At 52.5% G+C, this 18,366-nt stretch overlaps 1 protein-coding gene across 3 annotated transcripts; it reads right to left on the bottom strand.

Moving 5' to 3' along the window:
* Nucleotides 1–5,765: 5,765 nt before the first annotated feature.
* On the bottom strand, nucleotides 5,766–17,274 carry SCNN1B (sodium channel epithelial 1 subunit beta). Of its 3 annotated transcripts, none has more exons than XM_075718672.1 (13): nucleotides 16,964–17,274; nucleotides 15,612–16,050; nucleotides 15,345–15,351; nucleotides 14,158–14,374; nucleotides 13,172–13,275; nucleotides 12,538–12,701; nucleotides 11,970–12,077; nucleotides 9,313–9,430; nucleotides 8,497–8,572; nucleotides 8,250–8,307; nucleotides 7,891–7,952; nucleotides 6,588–6,663; nucleotides 5,766–6,131 (listed from the first exon to the last, which is right to left on the bottom strand). In XM_075718672.1, the coding sequence occupies exons 1-13, from the start codon at nucleotides 17,272–17,274 to the stop codon at nucleotides 5,766–5,768; spliced, it is 2,106 nt and encodes a 701-aa protein (XP_075574787.1). The 3 variants fall into 3 exon arrangements, with proteins under 3 accessions (XP_075574787.1, XP_075574789.1, XP_075574788.1); XM_075718674.1 differs by lacking the exon at nucleotides 15,345–15,351 and having other exon boundaries at nucleotides 14,158–14,351; nucleotides 15,612–15,724; nucleotides 15,779–16,050; XM_075718673.1 differs by lacking the exon at nucleotides 15,345–15,351 and having other exon boundaries at nucleotides 14,158–14,351.
* Nucleotides 17,275–18,366: the final 1,092 nt, after the last annotated feature.

The raw sequence follows: 18,366 nt of genomic DNA, 5'->3' as shown, positions 1-18,366 counted from the left end.
TCAACCCTGAGAATAAAACCAGTTTTGTAGGTTGTTCCTTGTGCAATTAATTTATTCTACTGAAAGCTGTGAAGTTTATAAGAAATGTAAGGAAAGTGTTGCTTTCTTGTAAAATTTATTAAGGCTTGGTATGTAGATAGTTGTAAAAAACCCTCATCTAGCCTAAGGATGCTTCCAACACTCCCACAGCTTTTTTTCTTAGGAGAAAAGTGGACAGAATACAAAGAAGGCCCAAAACTGGAATGCCAGCTGTGTGAGGCTGCTGGGTAGAACCTCACACGCAAACTCCTCTGTTTTGGAGGGGAAAAACTTCTTTCTTCTCCTTATCTGTATCTGCTTCTGCAGTTTTCTCCTTTTCTTCACCACCAGATGCTTTGGGGGAATAATTCTTTTCTCAGTGTCCATGTTCTTGCCTCTTCTTTCCTTAACTTGGTTCAGGCCGCTCTCATCGGCGTTCAGCCTCACCCACAGATCTTTGTGCTGTCTTTGCTTTTGGCTGTTTTTTCCCGGGCAGCCTCTGCCTTTTGGACAGCTGTCGCTCCTCGGCCCAGAGCTGCTGCGTTTGTGGCTCCTTTTGGGACTCGCTAGCCTGACGTGCTCTGCGCCGGTGACCGTGTGCTTAGCTGCCACGGCTCCCAATCTGCCTCTCTTCTAGGCAGTCCCATGTCCTGTCACACCGACATCTTTTCTGTGTTTCATAGCACACATGTAACATGCTGACACAGGCTTATATTTTACCAGCGACATATTTTTTGAGTGCAATTGGATTCCTTTGCTGTTCTCGGCTGGATTTTGGTGATGTTTTACTGCCAAAACTGCAGTTTGGGGAGGTGAGGCGAGCAGAGGTGCTTTGCAAACAGCTTTTGGGTTTCGTGAATTTTGGCACCAAAAAAAATTTCAGAGCAGGGAAGTAAAATGTGTTTTCTGGAATGTGTGTGGTTTTGTTTTTTTTTTTCCTTGGCAAGGTTTTCAGCCAGATGTTTACTCTTTTGTTTCAGACTGTGAAAAGTCTATTAAAAAATCCCCAAATGAATGGGAAATTCGGTACTATATTGAGTTGGGACTTCTCAGGTGTCTTGTTTGTGATTTGTGAAGCCTGGAGAGCTCTGTGCCCGGTCCTGTGCACTGCTCAGCTGAGTCTTCCACTGGCTGCAAAAACCCTTTGCACACATAGGCTTATCTGCAATCAGTCCATTTTGGGGGAGAGATAAACTGGTAAAGAGCCGAAGTCGAGTACCTGAGACACTTTCCACTTTATTAGTTGTCAGACGCCCTCTATAAACCAGCAGTAACTGGAATAGCAAACTGCCCGTGTCCTGCCGAAGAACACGCTGTTCCAATTTCCCCGTGGTGTGAGATGGGTGAATCTCACTGTGCCTCTCCCATCCTTCTGCCTTATCACTAGAAGGTGAGGATTTTGGGGGCTGCTGTTCTCCTGCGGGGCCAGGCTGGGGGAGCTGGGGGTGCTCAGCCTGGGGAGGAGGGGGCTGCGGGGGGGCCTGAGTGCGGCCTGGCAGTGCTGAGAGGGGCTGCAGGAGGGGGGGGGCAAGCTTTTTAGCAAGGCCTGTTGTGACAGGACAGGGAGTAATGGATTTAAACTAAAGAAGAATAGATTTAGACTGGATATAAGGAAGAAATGTTTCACAATGTGGGTGGTGAAGCACTGGAAGAGGTTGCCCAGAGAGGTGGGAGATGCCCCATCCCTGGGAACATCCCAGGCCAGGCTGGACGGGGCTGTGAGCACCCTGGGCTGGTTAAAGCTGTCCCTGGCACTGCAGGGGCTGGGCTGGGTGGGCTCTGAAGGGCCCTGCCCACCCAAAGCATTCTGCGATTCTTCGCCCATGCTATTGCATTTCGCCGGGCAGATGGCCCCGGGCAGGCACCCAGCCGCGGCTCAAGGTGTGAGGAGCTGGAAGGTGCAGCCTGCCCCGCCGGAGACCTGCTGCTGCCTTTTCTGTTTGTCATGGCCCCGTGGCAGCGGATGCCGGAGCCCACCCCAGGACGTTCGGCAGCCAGCACGCTGCGTTTCCAAGTGCCCTGGGAGAACAGCTCTGCCTTCCCCCTCCCTGCAGCTCCTCTTGCTGCAGCAAGCTCCTCACGGAAGCCGCTGTTTCATCAGCACAGGAGCAGGCTCGGGGCAGTTGTTTTGCCCTACGGAAAAGCATCTGATGTCTCTGCAGTATCTTTATGTTTGAACAGCTATTTGAATTCCCACGTGACCACTGGTAGTGATGTTGATGGCGGTGTCAGGTGGTGAGAGCGTGGGAATAGACGCCCGGGTTTTTGTTCTCAGCTTTCCTAGTGTTTTAGCTTAAAATTGCTCTGTTGTGTCTTTTGCAGGGAGCAGTGTTTTTTCACTGTTGCAAAACCGTTTGGAGGTCTTTGTCAAGCATTGGCTTGCGTGCATACACCGAATGCTGAATCGGGAGGGGAGGGTGTCGGGTGCTTGTTTCCCACTCGGCCGCGATGTGGGATGAAGCGCTGTCACTTTACAGGGACTCTCCTTTTTGGTGAAGGAGGGTGTACCGTGGGTTTACATTGCTCAGGGAGGGAAGCATGCCTTTAGGGAGAAGGGAAGTGAGGAGTCGGGCAGGAAAAGTCTAGGACAATTTGTAAGAGCTGGACTCCTCTGTCTTTGCAAGCGTCCTAACCACCTTCCGTCTGCCCTGTCGCTGCTCCGCTTGGTTTTATGTGCTTGCTGAGCTCCTGCTGTACCCAGGGTTAGCTGGTTCCCTGAAGGAGCAGCTGTGTTCGTGGGCTGTCGGTCGTTTGCTCTTGCAAACAAGAACCAGCTGACAGATACGGGTCTGGGGGCAGCACGTGGACTTGTTAAGGCGGTGCTCCCTGACTCTGGATTTTTATTCCTCAAGTCTTTTAGGTGTTCTCTGGCTGCAGATGACTCTGTATTACCCCTATTTTTCCACTCCTCATCCCAATTAAGATCAGAGGCGGGTACGATTGCTCACCAGCCCAGGAAGGCCGGTGGCAAGGGATGAGTTCTGCGTGCTGAGTCCTCACTTAACTGTTCCAGTTCATAAGGAGTCTGGTGCTGAAGGATGAAAGTGTCATCTCCTTCTCCCAGCGTAATGTACCTAGCAAGTCTGTTGTTTGCTTCATATATAAAAGATAATCGTGTGTTGTTTCTGAGGCAAAACTTCTGGAGGAATTGTTCCAGATGCTAAAAAGCCTGTAACACACTAGTTGGTGGAATGAGTAGGCAGTTCTGCAAATGCAACTGCTCTGCCAAGTGGCATAGCATCAGCTTCTGAATAACCTCCTTATCTCCTGATTTTCAAGCAGTGACAACTAAAACAAACGCAGCCTGCAACTCAGGAGGTCCATGAACCGTGGGCTGCCGGGAGAGTGCACCAGAGGAAGGGCTGTTCTGCACATGCCCCGGGTGCAGGATTTTCCCCATGCATCCATTTCTGGGCACTGTCAGAATCAAAAGTCTCGGCCGGGTGGGTTGCTGAAGACTGATCAAGAAGCAATGGTGAAACCTTTGCATGGTTTCTAAATCAGCTCTAATGTCTGGCTCTGTAGGATTTGTTAACATACCCATTTTTGAGCTTCTGCACATGTTGAGCAAGAGGTAGTGGGACTCCAGTCACTGAGCTGAAACCCAGGAGGACGTGGAGGAGCACACCACGGTACGCACCACTCTCCTGATCCTCACCTCTCTTTCTCAACAGCAGAAAACACAAATAGGCTGAGAATGTGATTTCCAAAGCTGAATGGCTCCTGCCTACAGAAAACTGCCTACCTGTGGCAGCTGCTTCTGCCACTGCTTGATATCACAGCTGGTGTGTTTGCTGGTAGCTCTGGCTCCTGGGGTGGTTTCGTTATTTAAGAATCTGAATTTAATTTAAAGAAAGCGGTCAAGCTTCTTGTTATCATCACCAAGTGAAATTAGAAAATGTCTGTAAAAATTCAGATGTCTGAAGTAATAGAAAATCTAAATTTTATTTTAAGTTGCCATTACTTTTTGGAGCTAATCGTAAAATTGAAACAGTTCATGAACCATGTCTTATCAAATGAAGCCTGCAGATATTCTAGCGCATTATCATCTTGTAACTGTAACTGCAGCACCGTTAGAGCAGCTATACACCAGTAATTAAGGGTTTGACTTTTTCAGTGAATTTTGAACACAGAAGTTCCCCCGTGCAGGGCAGCGTCAGCCGTGCCGGCGGCATCTCGTCTGGCAGGTTGTCCCGCGGTTCTTCGGTCCTGCTTGCGGTGGCCGTTAGCAGCTGGACGCGCCACTCCCACCACCGCCGAGGGGAGATGGAGAGACCCTGGGCCATTCTGCCCCGGCAGCTCTGCCCCAGAGCACCGTGCGCTCGGGGAGCTTCAAGCGGAGACGGAGCGTGGACCCCCCTCGCCGCCGCGGCTGCCCCCGCCACCCCGCGCTCGCGCCGCGCTGGGCGCCGTGCCCAGGACATCGTGTTCCCGGTCGCATGATTTAACCGCACGATCGTGTTTCCTCTTGAAGTCTTGCAAAAGTACTTCAGTAAGGCAGGTCCCCGTGGGTTGTGATGGGTTCCTGGGAAAGCTGTGGGCTGGCACCAGCCGGGTGAGCTCGCTGCCCCGCTCAGCCCAGCCCCGCGGGGACCAGCAAACCCCCCGGCCGCGCTCGCGTCGGGGCGAGCACAGCACCTCCCCTTCTTGCACGCCGCGGCCGTCAGCCTCTTGCCAGCGCTGAGCTGCACCCGCTGCCAACAGGAAACGTAAAGGCAACTTTTTAATTAATTCCTTTATTGCCAAGAGTGGTACTGTTAAAGGGCCTGGCACTTGTCCCCACACCTGAATCGTTATGGAGGCTGGAATATTTATCTCCAGCACACATTAAGAGCCGTGCCCACCTGCGGTGCGAGCATTGACAAAGCCTGAGCAGCAAACACAGAGCACCCGAGGGCTCCAGTAGCAAAGGGACGGTTTTCTTTCGCTCTGCTTCCGTTGTAGCTGTTTAGGGGTGGAAATACTGCAACCTCAGAACTCAAAAGTAGCTTGGGTCCCAACCCAAGGCTCCGACGGTGCAGCACGGCTGCAGCGCACGCTGTGCCGTGTCGCAGCATCCCAATGGGCTGCGGCCATGCATCCACCGTCAGGACATCCCAGCCTCTCCCCAGCACCACCCGCCTCACCGCTCCCTGCCAGCGCCGCCGCAGCCCGCGCCCCGCTCTTCTCGCTAGGAAGTGCTTCCCACCAGCGTCTTAAAAAGAAATGGTGACTTACAACTATAGAATCGTAGAATCATCGAATCGTTTAGGTTGGAAAAGACCTTTAAGATCATCCAGTCCAACCATTAACCTAACACCACCAAGTCCACCACTAAACCAGTTAAGGGGAGAGTAGCAATCCCATGCCTCCTGGCTTGGTGGCTGGATCATTTATAATGAAAGTAAAAACTAGGAATCATTAAGATTGGAAAGGATCTCTAAGATCATCATTCCAATCATCAACCCAACACCACCATGCCCACTAAACCCTGTCCCAAAGTGCGACTATATAGCAGTGCTGAAGTATACAAGCTCTACATACTAAAGCCAGAGCCTGATGCCGACTCAATGAGATTTATTACAGGGTTTATTAGACAGAGCATCTTCACAGTGAACGCTTTTAAGTCAGGGAGGGGAGGACAGCCAGGGCTTTTTAATTCCTTCCTAATTTTGATAGGGAGCAGAAGATTGCTCAGCAAGTGGCAGAGTGAGCGCGGCAGCGGCAGCCTGCCGGCGGCGGCGCTGGGAGGTAACGGGGTGCCCTGCTCACTCGGTTTCTGCGTCGCTGTCGGGACTGAGGACGTCGAGGGGCTGGACACGCAGGGAGTCGTAGTTGGGCGGGGGGGTGCCGGGCTCGGGGGGCAGCGCCTCGTCCGGGGGCAGGGCACCCGCGTCCTCGTGCTGGAAGCCCAGGTTGGTGTGAGCCTCCACCAGCTCCGACACCGTCGGGGGCGTGTCCGGGTACCGCGCCTGCACCCGCTTCTGCTTCAGGCCTTTGCACCAGCTGATCACGTTAATAACGGTGATCCACAGCGAGTCGATGATGATTTCCCCAAACTCGATGAGGCACAGCACCGAGCCCCCCATCCAGAACCCAAACTGGCCTCCCAGGCTCGACAGCAGCCAAACGATCTGCGGGGAGGAGAGCGCAGTGAGCTGAGGCGGCGGACCCTGCTCTGACCAGCCCCTGCCGCTCACCCCGTGTGCGGGTGCCGAGCCGGGTGATGCTCCCATCCCCGGGACCTGTCTGCCGAGTCCCTCGCCTTGCGGGTGCTGCCCTGCAGGTGCTGCGCTCCTGTGACCGGCCCCGCGCTGCGACAGGAACAGGAGGTGGGGGGGAAGAACAAACCGTGGGCTGCGAGCTGGCCGGTGGAGGCGGCTTCGTCCGCTGCATTGCCACGGACGTGCGAAGCAGCAGCACCGAGGGACTCGGCAGACTCCTGCTGAGGAGCATCTCCGGCCAGGGCTGATTAGCCCCGAGGAGCTGGGCGCTGCCGGTGCGTCCGGGACGACTTGTTTCGGCATCTGCTCGCCAGGCACTTGCGGCACGTTGCGGCACCGGGCAGAAGGGCGGGGATGGGCACTCACCGTCGTGGCAGCAGACTCCGAGATGGTGCGGTAGTTGTACTCCTGGAAGTAAATGTTCAGCTTGATGATCCCATTTCTGTAAGGGACAAACAGCAGCTCAGCGCAGAGCCGGGCTGCGGGCATCCCGCGCATCTGCTCCAGCACCCGCCCGTGGGAAGGGCTGCGCACAGCCCGGCCGGCGCTGCTCGTGAGCGCCCGCTGAAACTTCTGCCGGGCACGTGGAAGAAGTTAAAAAGTGCCACTGGCTGCGAAGGGAAGAGAGATAGAATCATAGAATCGTAGAATCGTTTAGGTTGGAAAAGCCCTTTAAGATCATCCAGTCCAACCATTAACCTACACTACCAAGCCCACACTAAACCCATCAAGGGCAGACCAGACTGAACCATGTCCCCAAGTGCCACCTCTGCCCGTTTTTTGAACGCTTCCAGGGATGGGGACTCCCCCACCTCTCTGGGCAGCCTGTTCCAATTCTTCACCACCCTTTCCATAAAGAAATTTTTCCTAATTTCCAACCTAAACCTCCCCTGGCGCAGCTTGAGCCCATTTCCTCTCGTCCTATCGCTAACTACTTGGGAGAAGAGCCCAACACCCCCTCCCTGCCCCCTCCTGCCAGGAGCTGCAGAGCGATCAGGTCTCCCCTCAGCCTCCTCTTCTCCAGGCTGAACACCCCCAGCTCCCTCAGCCGCTCCCCACCAGCCTTGTGCTCCAGACCCTGCCCCAGCCTTGTTGTGCACGCAGAGAGCGGCTGCGTCACGGCTGACTGCGTTACAGGGACTTGATGTGTACAGATCAGCCAATATCCGTGAAACCATTTCCTGATTCTTTAGGTTTTTTTCCTTGGGGGGGAAAAAAAACCCCTTCTTTTCCCACTAATTCAGGGTTTAGGTTTTCAAAGGGTAACTCAGCAGTTACCCTAATTTTGGTGCATCCCCCCTACTGCTGCTGCTGTTGGCAGATTGTGAGACCTAAGCATGAAGGGACGAACGTTACGATCCAGGAGCTGGACCCTGGCAGTTCTCACAGCTTCCAGACTCCTGTATGCAACTGATGGGGAGTGCCGTGATTCATGTCGATTTTTCACTTAACTCACGTTTGTCTGACCCAGGCTGTCACTATGGAGAGCAGAGGACATGCATGAAGTGCGTTTCAGATTGGCTTTATGCATCTTCCAGGCAAACGTGTGCCAAACCTTGTCCTCCCTTTGCATTAGCACACGGGTGCGCTGGCCCGTCGCCAGGGTTCATGTTAACCTAATGTTAACAGGCTCAATGGCGAAGATAAAGTGGTTGTTCCTTTCACTCACCTGTCCAGAGTCACATTTGTTGACATGTCCCTTTCATAAGACAGAATATGGAAAATCCAGTCCTAGGAAAACAAAACTGATTCAGAAGTGAGCAGAAGCATCCTCTCTGGGCGCCTGCTGGGGCAGGAGCCCAAGGGGGCTGCAGGGCTGGGGGCAGGACCCCCGGGCAGGAGCCGCCGCGGGGTGTCCCTCCTCCTGTCCCATGCCCTGGCACTGGCGCTTGTTTGCACGCTGAAAATGTGTAATTTAGCAAAGAGGCACTTGCTACCTGGACATTAGCTCTGAAAACACTGAGTGATTCATGCAGCTAAGAACAGGTAATTATTAATGAATGTTTCAAAACAAGAAATCGGTGTTACCTCCGAAGCTTCGGACGGCCAGTCTGCCATGGAGATGGTCATCTTATACTGCGTGTCGCTAGGGAGAGGGAAAGAGAACGCTGGTACAGAAGTTTCCCCTCCTCTGAAGTCACTGGAACTTCAGTTCTCGTGCAGAAAAGCAGCCCCGCGTGATTTGCTGCCATTTTAGAAAGGTCAGAATTGATGGCAGACGCAATGCAGGACCCCCTCCACCGTCACAGCTGCCAGAGATGGCTCGCATACTTACTTGCACGTTTCCTTACAAGAGTCAATACAAATCTGCCTGTGTCTTATACTTGATCGCAGTGATGAATAGCAATATGCTGTTTGGTGAAAACAAAAAATCAAAGCACCTGCTTAGATAAGGACCCCGCTTACTGGATTATATCAATTTCATTTAATAAGCTATTCAGGTATGAGCCTGCTGCACAGGTTTGCTGTCTTCCCCTCTAACCTTCCTTGCCTTGAGAAGCTCAGGCAAAGCAGTCCGACAATTTAATAATAAATTAAAAATGATTTTTTTCTGCAGACGGTTTCTATAGAGTCAGCTTGCCCGGTGTCAGTGTTTTTGGCAGAGCCCTGGCCCGCTGCAGGGGTAGGGGGGCGGCTGCCCGCCGGAGCTGCCCGTGCGGAGCCGTGCTGCCGGTCTCTGCCCGCCCGTGGGGGAGCACCAGAGACCCCCCAGCTCCTGCGCATCCTTGCAGGACCCCACTGCCCCTGCTCGGGCCAGCCTGTCTCCGAGCTGCTCAGGCGCAGAGGCCTGGAGCATCACCCCGTTTCTGCCTTTGGTACCCGGAGGCTCCCGTTGCCCCCCGGCGGGAGCCAGCCGTCCGGGACCCCCCTGCCCTGGGGCAGCGTGGAAGCTGAGGACCCTCAGCCCATGGCCAGCACCACAATTTCGCCCCTTCTCCCTGGCACTGGCCCAAAGAGCCACGGGGAGACTTTACACAGGCAAAAGCCATTCACCTGTTGCATTTACAAACAAAGCTCGCGCCCGTTCCCGCCCCTCCTGTGTACCAGGACCCTGGTGAGGCTGTGCGATTAGTTTTGTTCGTGTTCTTACCCCAACCTGGGTTATCTTCGTTATTGCAGTAATTCACCCCTTCAGGTAAAGGGAACATGTAGTGACCGCATCCGCAGATTTCAATCATGTGATTTTGGAAACAGGAGCGCAGGCAAGCCTGAAAGAAGGAACAGGGAGCTGCTTAGACGTGGGCTGAACCCCCCTGCTCGCCACTGTGCTGCTGGAGCCTACACTGGCCAAGGGAATCACTCGGCTCCGAGGTATTTTGTCTCTTTTGCACTGGACAGCTGACTCTGTGGCTGCACACAGAGGAGCTTGAAGCCGCAGAGGGAGCAGGTGCTGGCAGAGCCCGTCCCCGCGCGATGGCACGATCCCGTCCTCCGGCGCGCACCGAGCATCGCCAGGCGCCGGCAGGCTCTGGAAGCCCGGCACAAGGGACGCTGGTTTTGCAATGGCGAGACGAGGCGGGTGGATAAGCTGCCATGCGTAGAGTCGCGCTGCAGTTACGGTTTTCTTTATGATGCATTTTTACTGCTGCTCCCAGAGATTTTAAGGCGCATCCTAGCTGTGAGCTGCCCGTGGGTAAGTCACCTCACAGGAGCAGAAGGGAACTCAGTGCCTGCTCCCAGTCGCACAAGAAACTGCTCATTTCTTGACTATTTTATGGCTTCATGGAAGTAATACGGAGTTTTCAAAAAGGAATAAGAATGTTCTGTTAGACGCATAGACACTCCTGTTGTCTCCAGGCTTTATATGACATACTGACAAAGGGCCGGTTTCCACTTTAAAGCCGGGACTCTAAAAATACTTCAACATAAAGAGCAGGTTTTAGAAATCGGGATTATCTTATCTGTGCATCTGCTTCTCCCCTTGAAAGGATTGCAGCCGCAGCTTCGGCAGCGTGCGAGCCAGGCTGCAGCGCTGCCATTAGCTCAGTGAGGCATGAAGTTAATCATCCCAGATTGGAGTGGGATTCTGGATGAAACAGTGCACAAAGCAATAACAAAGTCTATGAAAAGATAATTAAATTTAACAGCTCCAGCTAGGTAGAACAACCAGAGAATTTCTGTGTGATACAAAACGCTTACAGAGTTCACTGCAGTCAGGGAGTGATGGAAAAGCCTGATTTTGCTGAGAGGTCTCTGAAGTGACGTGAATTATGTGGACATAGAACCCCAGTCAGCATTTAGCAACTTTTAAGTAATCATGCAATCATTTCAAGTATTTGCTTAAACGTTATACAAGCATCTTAGAAAGTAGGGTAAAGTGGTCCAATTGTTATAATTATATAAAGGCAGAAATATAAAAAACGCCTGCTAGACCAAAGCCCTCCCACTTGTCCGGGGTGTATTCTTCAGGCTTTTGTAAATAACCCCCCAAACGGTTTTGATGTTTTCCTTATTGCTAGATCTCGCCCTCCAGAAATGCTTCTCCCTTATGTTATAGCCTGTTACAAATTAACCAGTGCTTAATGTTTACACTATTTTTCTACAGATTCAAGGTTTACAAACACTCAACTTTCTCATCCCAATTTTAAAGTGAAGAAAAGGCAAAGGTCTGTCTTCATTTCCTATATGAAAAAGGCAGGCATTTTCAGGGTGAAAAATGACTTAATTCCCTTAAAGAGAGAGAGATTAAAAAGCGTAGGAGTGTTCAGGAGAGGAACCCCTCCTGTATATTCCTCTCTTGTCAGGGATAAATATTACTTGTGTACGCAAAATACGAGCTGCTTTGCACAGCAGAGCAATGCCGCGGCTAAAACCCGGAGCGCGACAGCTCTCCGATAGCTGTCATCCTCCCGGCGTGCCCCGAGCGGCACTGTCTCACGAAAAGCGTCACATTAATGTCTCGGCAAAAGCTGCCCAGAGCCGCGGTCGCCGCACACGCTGCAGGACGGCGCCTGCGGTTGCTGCGGACGGAGCAGCTTTGCTGTCCCGGGTGCAGCGGCACAGGCAGCTGTGGCGATTGCTCAATAACCCCTTGAGTCTGGAGGAGTTGGCCCGTCGGCGCGGGTAACGGCTGGAGTCTGCCCTTGCTGCCTGATCTGCCTGTAATTAAAAGATAGCAGCCAAGCATGGAAATTGTAGGGAAAAAAGGTATTCTCACAGCTGAAAACGAAATTAATTGCCTTAATGACACGGCGTGAGCAGCTATTCTCTTTAAGGGAGAAAAACTGCTGCGCAGCTTCCTGTAACCCGGGTAACAGCAGAGGTCCTGCGGGGTTTGCTGTGTTGCGGCTTTTGAGAAAATGACAGAAATTACCATCTTCACCCCTCTCAGAATGAAACAAACTTCATACCTGGCTAAGGGACCCATAACTGCCGATGCCCTTTCCTGGCCGTACGAGCTGGTTCGGTGTGAGAATGAAAACTGAAGATTGCGCTAAGCTGTGTTGCCTACCAGAGCAATGTTCCTCATCTTTTGATGCAAGCTTTAATACCTGCAGCGTTAGGTGCTGCTCCTGCAATACACAGTTATTTCCACTGGATCCACGGGGATCGTTTCCAGGCCTGGAGCTACGGAGCGTTCAGGCTCGAGTGCTGGTTTATTACCAGAAAAGAACGTTCCTGTGCTTGGGTTTTGCTTTCTACTTTATCATTGCTGATGATAAAGTAATGCTGCAGGCTGGTCAAAGGTTTTAACTGCTTTGACGATTTTTCCTAAACAGCCTTGTTTGATTTAAAAACGTGTTTTACCTGTATGGAATAGGAAGTATTATATTGGCTGTAGAGATTTTTTACGGGGACATCAGACCCGTTCACGGTGCAGTCACTGTAGGGATAGCCCATCCGTTCCAGTTCATCCTGAAAGAAAACCGAAACAGCAAACTTCAGTAGTCAATCGCTCCTCCCCAGGCTCCTGGTGCCTGTTTTCTAGAGACTCTGTAATTCCTGTATTCCCTGCTGGCTTTGAAAAAAAAATCAAAGAATCGTCGGTGGCAGAGCTGAAGGAACTGCAGCCCATTCCCCAGGGCGGCCGGAGGCAGGTGAGGGTGTGCAAGAGCAGCACGTTTTAGCAAGGCACCTTCTGACAGGCTGGAGGAAGAGGGAACAATGACCTGAGCTCAATATTTTGGCTTCAATAAAGCACTTTGCCAGGACAGTTACATAAAAGTCTCCATAAACTGTTCCAGCCCACAGCTAGCGTATACCTTGACTCTTTTGGTTTGAGCCAGTTCGGCCAAGACTTAAAACAAACTTGGTTGCAGTCCCATCAGATAACATTATTCTCAGACAATCTGCTCTAGAGGAATGCCACACATACCACTAACACGCCGATGGAGGTTTCTGTCCCGGCCATTGCGTAGATGCCCTGATCCTTAAGGAAGGGGAAGCTCTTCTGTTGGTGCAGCATGAGCCTGGCCCCGGCGGCGGACGACAGGTAGGGGATGTAGTCTTGCTGGCTGATGTCCAGAATTAACTTCAGCCCTGGGACACCGGACAAAACACTCAGAACAGGAATTGTATCAAAATGTGAGCCTTTGGGAAAAGCAAGGAGTCTATTTTCTTTTCGCTGCGCACAAAGCTCTCTGTCCTTGGGGGAAGAGCCGGGGTCTGGCTGTCAGAGACTTGCATGTGCATAAATACGCACGATGGCGAATGCATAGGATAGAAATATCTGAGTGAATATTCAGACACTGCCTCAGATATTTTGGCTGCCCAGATGTTACACTTCTGCGAAGTAACATCTGTAGTCACCTTACTTGTTTCTAAGTGGCACATTTCCCTTTTTGGGGGCTTATTCCCTCCTGGAAAACAGTTACTCCCTGCCGTCGTGCTCCAGAGACACAGAAATGGTGAATCTGTTATATCTGACAGAAGGGGCCACGGAGAGACAGAATAACTCCCAGCACTTCTGCTCCTTTAGCTCCGTCTTTCTTAGCAAAGCTCGCTCTTACCAAACTCGGCTCCGGGGTTGGAAGAATTCAAAGCCTCTTCGTCCATGCCCCAGTTAAAGATGTAGCAGTTACCGTGGTCTGGGTGATAGATTTGGGTGAAATTCCTGGAAGAATCATGCACATAAAGCGGTGACTCTTGGGGAGGACTAAAGGGTTATAAAACAACGCGTCTGGTGGGACCAGTGCTTGGTGGTTAGGTCTGGGATTCACTTTAAACCGCTTCATTTGCTGAATGCCTGTATAGAAATTTCAGCTGATATAATTTCAATCTGCTGTTGAAAAGAAAGCAAAGCAAGGCGCTGGTGTGTACTGAGACACAGCCACTGGGGATAACGCTTTGTCGGAATGTAAAGAGTCATCTCACACAGATGAGAGCAATAATTGCTTGGTCTGAGCTATGGTAACAGGTTTTGGCTGGTGTTCTGTCTCGTTCTTTGACAATAATTCTCTGTTGCCCTCTTTGCAGAAGGGGCGTTGCAGAAGGAGCAGGACTCCTTGCAGCCTGGGGTGCTGCTGTGCACTCACGTTTCTCAAAACTAGATAAATAAATTTGGTGTTCACAAGCAACAATGATGGCTAAAATGCATTTCTCAGAGCCTTGTGTAGAAAGGGCAGGGGCTGTATCTGGGGGCTGCACTGCTGTGCTGGGGTACGCTGACTCAGCACCTGGGCTGGCAGCTGGTTATCACTAAATACCCTGGGAACGGGGAATGTCCCATTGATGCTGTTAGTCTCGGTATGTCATGAGCAAAACGGCCCACCCAAAACTGAAACTCACGCCAGCACTATCCCAAAATAACCCGTTTCATCCACGATCATGTCCAGAAACCCTCTGGCAAATGTTGTTAGAGTTAAGGACCAGCAGAAATCTCTTTATGAACTGATACGTACCTTAAAAAGAGAAAAGAAAAAGGCTGTCATGCCTTTAGCGCCCTGTACCGTTCCTGACGTGACAGAAAAGGGTAGGGAGCTCGGTATGCACCTACTTGTAGTTGCAGGGTTCGGCCCCATAGAGACATGCCAGGATCATGTCTTCTGCCTGGTAGCCCATCCTGATTCTCTCTTGCAGCGGGACTTTGGAGAGGATGCTCGTGGACTGCAGGATGTACCACTCGGTCACCGCCTGCGCCGCGCTGGTGAAGTTCCTGTAGGTGCAGTTGTTGGAGCCCTGATGGCTGCACTGGGGACACACAGCAGGCAGGTCTGAGCCCGTCCCGCGGCGGGGGACGGCAGGAGGGATGCACGGCGCGCACCCCCTCTCCCTGCACGCTCGGCTTGATGCCAGCCCTGCCTGCTGCTCCCGGGGGAATGGAGGAGGTACGGCCAGACGGGAGCTGCGGAGCCGGCTGTCACATCTGCATGCGCTTGCAGATGGGTCCCTCCCCAGGGAGATTTCCCAGCTGGGCAGATTCTCCATGGGTCCCAGCGTTACCTCCACCAGCTTACAGAAAACGTCACTTTTTGGCCAATTCTTTAAGGCTGGAGTTGCCCCAGCTTGCAAGGTCTGGCCAGGCAGGGTCCTTGAAGCCTCCGTGGGAACAGAGGGCAGGGGGTTGCGAGACCACCATGTGCCTCGGCACTGAGGACCGCAGCTGGAGAGGGGCAGGGGCAGCAGCCACAGCCTCTCCCCAGCATTTTGGGTGCCGGACCCGAGGAAGAGGTGAAGGCGGCGGGGAGCCTGTGCAGCACCTCCGCCCTGGCTCTGCCCTGGGCTCAGCCCGCAGCAGGGCTGCGCTGGGTGACCCCAGAGGACGTACAGCATTGTCCTCTGCGCTGCGGGCAGGCTCCACCGACCAACGCTGTGCACAGCTCGGTTACTGCCCGCTGTCGCCCAGCCTTTCCAGCACCCCTCTCGCCAGAGGCCGACGGAGCCGCTGGCAGGATCCGCTCCGTACCTCTGATGCCGTGCTAGGCTGCTACGCGCTGTCAGCCCCTTTTTTGATGATGAACCTGCTGATCTTACTGATGTTATGCAGATACCTACATTCACCACGGACTAACTTAACACAGCTCCTTGCTGGATTTCCTTCCATTTAAGGAAGTATATTTAAGCTACAATCCTGCTGCAGGCCCCACGTGCAGAAATCCAGCAGCTTCAGCTGGATGTCTGGCTGCGTAACCTGCAGGGGATCGGACCCCCCCGCTCTGAAATTCTAAAAACATCTTAAAATACCTCTGTGCTGCCTTCCTCAAAAAACCAAGCAAACAGCCCTGGAGCCTTGAAATATCGCGCCATAACTTGCAAACTGCCCTGTACTGAGGATGCCACCAGCATGGGCAGCCCCCGGCCCCGGCGCAGCTGGACCAGAGCCCCGAGGCAGAGCGGCTGCGGGCAGCTGGTGGGGCAGAGACGCCGATCCCCGCGCTGCAGCCCTGCCGAGGCGCCCAGTGCTGCCCGTCCCTCGCCCCTCCCGGCTGCCTCCCGCGGGACCCCTCTCACCAGCTTCACCGCCAGCTTGTACTTCTTTTCTTCCGATGTCATGTTGGCTGGGGCAGGTGGAGCAGCGGTTTGGTTGCCCGCAGTGGTTTGGTTGCCTGCAACGGTTTGGTTGCCTGCAGTGGTTTGGTTGCCCGCAGCGATTTGGTTGCCCCCAGCAGTCTGGTTGCCCCCAGCAGTCTGGTTGCCTGCAGCGGTTTGGTTGCCCCCAGCAGTCTGGTTGCCCCCAGCAGTCTGGTTGCTCTCAAAGATGTCCAGGATGACGGGGTTGTCTTTGTCGTGCTCGTCGATGAGGACCAGGGGTATCTGGTGCCAGAGCCCCAGGTCGAGCGGCGGGGAGATGTTCTCGCTGCTGTTCCCCACTGCGGGCTGCAGGATCCTCTCCAGCGCGGCTTCAATGAGCCTGTCCAGTTCTTTCAGCAGATGCTTCACCTCTGAGTATCTGCAGGACAAAGGGTGGTTACCAGGCGGTGTCAAGGCAGTGGGGATGTGCAGCAGCTTGTCTGCTGCTCCGCTGGCTTGGACCTTCCTGGGGACCTCGGATCACTGCCTGAAGATTTACTGGAGAACGATGGGAACCTCTGTGCGGAGCACGGCCAGCTCGGACACGGGCATCCCAGCAGCCGGCAACCGGGCAGAAAACCATCGGGAGGATAAACAGAGAGTGCTGTGGTGGTGAACAGGGTTCTGTCAGTGCAGAACCGAATCGGCTGTATTTCAGTAAGTCACTACAGTTTACACAAAACATCTCCAGCAAGCAGAGACAAAAAACCACCAAAGTAATTCCTGTGTGTCGGTCAAGAGCATCTTGCCTTGGGCCTCACTGTTGCATGGATATGAATTTGAAGCAACTCTAATAAAAATCAGTTACTCCTTTGAAATTACGATCGAGTTATATCACCGCAGCTCCCAGCTGATACTACTGTTTGACCAGCTCTTAATGGCCAGAGTGTAAGCGATAAGAGGTACGCTCATGGCGAGGAAGGAGAAAGAAAGGAATTGTGGGGAAAGATCGAGAGACTGATTTTGGTTGTGACAAATGAGTTGAACTTCGAGTTTTCCCTGAGCCAGGGAAAGTTTACAGGGAGGCAATAACCATCATTAGATTAACTGATACAGTGAGGAAAACCAGGCAAACTCACAAGCACAGGAACCCTCCTCCGGACCTGAGCCGTTTGCCTTTATGTTGTCCTCCTTTATTTGGTTTTTAGTCCCACTTGGTGAGGCAAAGGAGCATTCCATTGACGCTCCTAACGTGATATCTGAGACAGGAACGGATCCACAGTGCCTTACGCTAGCCATATAACCGAGGGTGTTAAAGCACGACTGGGCAAATTAGGCGAAGAAGAACTTACTTGAAAGGGTTGGCATTGCAGACCGTGACTGCTGGGAACTTCATGGTCTTAAAGCCAATAGAGAGAGATGACGTGACGTTATAGGAGAGGTAGGTGTTAATGAGGATACCCCACTGCCAGAAGACCAGGGACGCAAAGAGCAGCGTTAGGAAGAACCAGATTAATTTCTTCTTCGGCCCCTCTTTGATGATGCGCTTTGGGCCGTGGGTGTTGGTGTTGTCGCAGTACCAGACCAGCAGCTCCTTGTAGGTGTAGCCAGGGCCCTTCTGCAGGCGGTGCAGCGCCCGAACGAAGTACTTCTTCAGGTTCATCCTGCTGCCTGCGAGTGGGAGAAAAGACATCAAAACGGCTGCGTCGAGAGGCAGGGCTTGTACTACGCCAAGTGTACTTGTATTGTCAGCAAAGCAGAACTGGAGCGGTTATGCGATGGCACAGCCGTGGTTTTATACCCCAGGGGAAATTCAGAGCAGATGTTCTGCAGGGTCACCCCACGGCAGTGAAGCGGCACGGAGCCCCCCGCCTCCTGCGAGGGGACAAGGGGCAGGTTTGTGCCCTGCAGCTCCAAAAGCCGTGAATGTTTTTGTCACGTCCCTTCTGGCCCCACGAGAGTTAAGTGACTTGGACCCGCTGGCCACGGCTGTGCCTGCGGTGACTTACAGAGTGCTGGCCCCGGGCTGCGCAGATGTTGCAGTAAATAACAAGACAACTTTTTAGGAAGTCGGCGTTTTCTGTGCAAACTGGTACATCTCTAACGTCGTCTGAAACCTTTGCCAACACTAGATGGACCAAGCAGTACACGCATGAGCTGGTTCCAGGTAGAATTCAGGCTAACACTGTTTAGTATTCAAGCTAATACAGGGCTTAAGACAATTTTTCTTAAAAGTAAAAAGCATCACAGTGCACCAGGCTATCGGAGGGGGCAGGAGAAGAGGACCTGGAGCCAGCAGCACCTTTCCCAGGACCAGGAATGCTGTTCAGTGCTGCTGCCTGCCAGAGGAAGGACAACGGATTGTTTTTTTCCACCAAATTCCTTTGTCTTTCAGATACTATCGGTATGCTCCCACTGCTCATGTGAGGGATGCTGCATATTTTACATTCATATTGTGAGTAAATAGAACATTTTGTGCTGCTATTTTGAGGTGAGAATTTGCGTTACTAAATCTTAATATCCTGAGGCAGGTTTTCAAAACAAACCTGAGTCAGCTGCTTAGAACATTTTTCAGATTTAAACTGTAGGAGAACAGAATTAAAGATTAATGCTGCATATAACTCGGCATCCTAGAAGAAAGAGTGCTGAAATAATACAGCAATATTTCAATAACGAGCAGTACTCAGCAATGCAGAAACTAGATTAACACAAAGTTACTTGTAGCTCGACTACCACAGTACAAAGGGAAGCTGAA

The sequence above is a fragment of the Pelecanus crispus genome, chromosome 11, assembly GCF_030463565.1.
Source record: "Pelecanus crispus isolate bPelCri1 chromosome 11, bPelCri1.pri, whole genome shotgun sequence".
NCBI classification, from domain to species: Eukaryota; Metazoa; Chordata; class Aves; order Pelecaniformes; family Pelecanidae; genus Pelecanus; species Pelecanus crispus.
This window is presented reverse-complemented; position numbering and strand designations above follow the sequence as displayed.

What these genes read in the sequence shown, in the direction of transcription:
- SCNN1B (XM_075718672.1), bottom strand. Translation starts at nt 17,274, where the DNA reads ATGAACCTGAAGAAGTACTTCGTTCGGGCGCTGCACCGCCTGCAGAAG. An exon ending in ATACTTCCTATTCCATACAG is followed by an intron (nt 9,431 to 11,969) that starts GTAAAACACGTT and finishes TCCTTCTTTCAG; the next exon opens with GCTTGCCTGCGCTCCTGTTT. An exon ending in ACAAATGTGACTCTGGACAG is followed by an intron (nt 6,664 to 7,890) that starts GTGAGTGAAAGG and finishes TGTCCCTTACAG; the next exon opens with AAATGGGATCATCAAGCTGA.